The sequence below is a fragment of the Quercus suber genome, unplaced genomic scaffold, assembly GCF_002906115.3.
Source record: "Quercus suber isolate HL8 unplaced genomic scaffold, Cork oak 2.0 scaffold_74, whole genome shotgun sequence".
In the NCBI taxonomy this organism is placed as follows: domain Eukaryota; kingdom Viridiplantae; phylum Streptophyta; class Magnoliopsida; order Fagales; family Fagaceae; genus Quercus; species Quercus suber.
The window spans coordinates 295,820-299,500 of record NW_027069539.1 but is presented as its reverse complement, the minus strand read 5'-3'; the positions used below and the strand labels follow the sequence as shown (position 1 = coordinate 299,500).

Here is a 3,681-nt window from a genome sequence, read left to right as displayed (position 1 = left end):
AAGTTAGAAGACTAAGGCTATGTTTGTTTCGTGTAAAACGTTTTTCGGAAAATACATATTTTCCGGAAATGTTATTTTCCGGAAAAGGAAAATATTTTTAAGTGTTTGGTTGAATTATGAAAATTGTTGTGGAAAATATTTTCATGTGTTTGGATGTATTCTAAAAATGCTATTTTCCGGAAAATTTTTCACATTTTCTCAGCATCCAAACAAATTTTATTACAAAAAATTTCAACATCACAACCAATTCAACAACAAATTCCAGCAATAAAAACACAACACAACAACAACAACAACAACGACAACAATAAATTCTGGCAACAAATTCCAGCAACAACACAACAACAACAACACCAAATTCCGGCAACAACAACACAACAACCACAACACAACAACCACAACAACAACAATCAGTTCTTAAAAAAAAAACAAAAACAACAATCAAACTTAAAAAAAAAAAAAACTGAGAGATCGAGGAAGACGACGATCGACGGCGCGGCGCGGCGCGGTGCGACTCGCCGGTGCGAAGAGCGCCGAAGGTTGATGAGATCGAGGGCGATGGTTCGAAGTCGAGGTTGAAGGCGATGGTTTGAAGTCGAAGGTCGAACGCGATGGTTCGTCGGTCGAAGGCGATGGGTCATCGGTCTCGGTCTGGGTCTGGGTCGAAGATCGGTGGGTCGTGGGTCTTCGTGGGTCGACAACTAGTGGCGGTGGGTCATGGGTCTTCGTGGGTCGCTCCGTTTCTTCCTTCCTCTCTCTCTGTTTCTTCCTTCCTTTCTCTCTCTCTCTCTCAATTTTTTCCGGAAACACTTTGAAGTGAAAATAGGAACTGAAATTGATTTCCGTTGGGTAACGGAAAATTTGGAAGTGATTTTCCGGAAAATTCTAAACACTTTGAAGTGAAAATAGGAACTGAAATTGATTTCCGTTGGGTAACGGAAAATTTGGAAGTGATTTTTCGGAAAATAGAATTTTTCGGAACACCCAAACACGCAAAAATGTCGAAAATCATTTCCGAAAATGATTTACTCCCAATTCAAACGCAGCCTAAATTGACAAAACTGAAAGTTAGAAAATTGAAATGAAAAAGAGTAAAAATTACAGGGTCAGTTTTGCATTTTTGCCTAATTGAATTCTAATATATAAAAGGGCTAGTCATTTCTATTTCTCTCTCTCAGTCTCACTTTCCTTTCTTCACTTTTCTTTTTCTCTCTGAAAAAATGCTCTCGCGCTTTATCAGATAACCCAACCCATCTTCATCTTCAAACGCAGGAAATTTTCCCTCAAGAAAGTGGTTTTACTTTTCCTTACCAGATTCATTTCAAGGAAACGGGTTCAAAGATTTTCCCCAGAAAATGAAAATCTGATCCTCTCTCTCTTCAAATTCATCTTCTACGTTTCTCTGATCTGGAGTGAAGCGAGGAGAGGAAGGAAGTTATAATTATGGCTGCGGAAACTCTACTACTCTCCAACGGCGCCGTTGCCAATGGAGATCTGTCCTCTAACCCTAACCCTAACCCTAACCGCACCAAGAAGTCTCGCGATACCGAACGGCGACGTCGCCGCCACTGCCGTAAGCAGAAGAAGAACTCCAAGGCCTCCCAAGCCCCCTCCAGTGGCGCCATTGCCAATGGAGATCTGTCCTCTAACCCTAACCATAACCCTAACCCCACCAAGAAGTCCGGCGATACTGAATGGCGACGGTGCCGCTGCTGTAAGCAGAAGAAGAACTCCAAGGCCTCCCAAGCCCCCTCCAGCGACGCTAATGACGATGATTCCAACGATCCTCAACAGGTTTTTTTTTTTTTTTGTGTGATTTCGTTTGTATGGGATATAGGAATCTGTGATAGCAAAGTTTGCTTAATGTTTAGTGGATTTTGGTTTTTGATAGTTGAAGTTAGGGTTTATGTGTGTTGAATTGAGTGGAGCATGGAGTTTTTCTTTGTGATGTTGTTGAGGTACGGATATTTGCTTGTGCTTTGTTGTTTCTTCTTCTTATTCTTCTCGTTATTGTCCTGTGCTTACATATATTTTATTCATTTCCAGGTGTGGGATGCAACCTCTGCAGACCCGAAGTTGTTGGTTAAAAATTAAAATGCGCATGCATGACTTGTGGAAATAGTGAACTTGTGGGATTTATAGAATAGGGTGTAGAAAGATCAAGCTGATAAGGTTTCTCTTATATGTATATATTTGGTTCTTGCAGGGGAGCTGCTGTGACAATCACGGAGAATGGACTTATAGGTGTTTGGCAATGGGCACCCTTAAATGATTTCTTTGTTCATGTATTTGCTACTGTGGGGAAATTTAATTTTTTTAGTTTTATAACAGAGTAGATTTGCATGATATATGTTGGGGATTTGTTTACATTTGAGTTGCTAAGTAATCTACTTTGAATTTACAGATGACTTAACATTGTGCTTAATGCTCGGGCTGAATTCCTCTTAAATTTGAAAGTTTTTTACTCTTGCAGAATTATCATTCTATTTTGCTAGTGCAATTACTTGTGTCTACTTTTTTGCAGGGCAAGCGTGGTCTTGAGAAACAGCCATTTCAGCTTCCTGATTTTATTGTGGCAACAGGAATTGAGAAAATCACATGATTTTCTGAGATGAGGAATAATAAAATCATCTTTGTGTAGCTGTATGGCTACCTTTATCTTGTCAACAAATTTTCATTGTTGGATGTTTTTGGCTTTATATTGTTATTTTTTTTCCTGTTACTTTTTTTCCCATCTCCATGGTCCTTGTAGCTGTTTTTTTATTGTTAATCTTGAAAATTCTCCTGCTGTTTTGAGTCTCAGCTATATCTTTTAATTTTTTTTTCCTGGATAAGTAATAAATACATTCAAAATGCACAAAAGAGCAGGGCCGTCTTACATGGGATGTATTCAAAAGATTTTCCCCAAAAAAATCTGGTGAGGGGGTTTTCCGTGCAGCCGCTGGCTGATGATGCCCGTTAGAGAGGAAGGCTAATGGGTTTTTTTGTGCTTTCATATGGTTTAGACTAATGGGTTTTTTTTTTTTTTGGTTGTGATTTGTTTGAATTGAATTGCAAGTTTCTGTAGATTTGGTTCTTATTTGTAATGGAAAACTTCTTTTTGGATTTTCTTTGGTCTTGCTTTTTGGAATTTCCTGGTTCTTGAATGTTATTGATTTTTATTAACTAGAAATTTTGTGTAATTTTGAATGCCTTTCTTGGTTTTTTATTCTAATTGGTGTGGAATATCCTTTCAAATGTATACAGACTTGAATTAATTTTCATCTTCCTGATGTTTTAAAAGATTTTTCATTTAGTCTCTATGTTTCTCCTCTGAAATTTGTGGCATGAAGTTTATTGATTAATATGATCGTTCTAAAATCTGATCCTTTCTCTCTCTCTCTTCCTGAATGCTCTAATTTATCCTTAAATAGAAAGTGGTTTGTCAACAACTGAAAAAAAAAAAAAAAACACTTTTCTTTGAAATTCAATGAAAGGGTTTGAAGACTTTCTCGGGTAAGTGACTGCCAGATTTGAACTGCAACAAGGTTTTTCCTAGAGAGGGGGTTTTCCATGCTGCTGCTGGCACGGAAGCCGAGGCTGATGATTTAGACTAATGGGTTTCTTTTGTGCTTTCATATGGTTTAGACTAATGAGTTTTTTTTTTTTTTTTTTTTTTTTTTTTTTTTTTTTTTTTTTGTG

At 37.7% G+C, this 3,681-nt stretch overlaps 1 protein-coding gene across 5 annotated transcripts; it reads left to right on the top strand.

Moving 5' to 3' along the window:
• Nucleotides 1-1,179: 1,179 nt before the first annotated feature.
• LOC112038801 (uncharacterized) lies at nt 1,180-2,928 on the top strand. 5 transcript variants are annotated; one of them, XR_010628943.1, is made up of 3 exons: nt 1,180-1,794; nt 1,892-1,958; nt 2,047-2,928. XR_010628943.1 is itself a non-coding variant. In XM_065773370.1 (3 exons), exons 1-3 carry the CDS (start codon nt 1,444-1,446, stop codon nt 2,613-2,615), a joined length of 480 nt encoding a protein of 159 aa, XP_065629442.1. In that variant the 5' UTR covers nt 1,180-1,443; the 3' UTR covers nt 2,616-2,928. The 5 variants fall into 5 exon arrangements, 2 of the variants coding, with proteins under 2 accessions (XP_065629442.1, XP_023927426.2); XM_065773370.1 differs by lacking the exon at nt 1,892-1,958 and having other exon boundaries at nt 2,207-2,244; nt 2,525-2,928; XR_010628944.1 differs by lacking the exon at nt 1,892-1,958.
• Nucleotides 2,929-3,681: the final 753 nt, after the last annotated feature.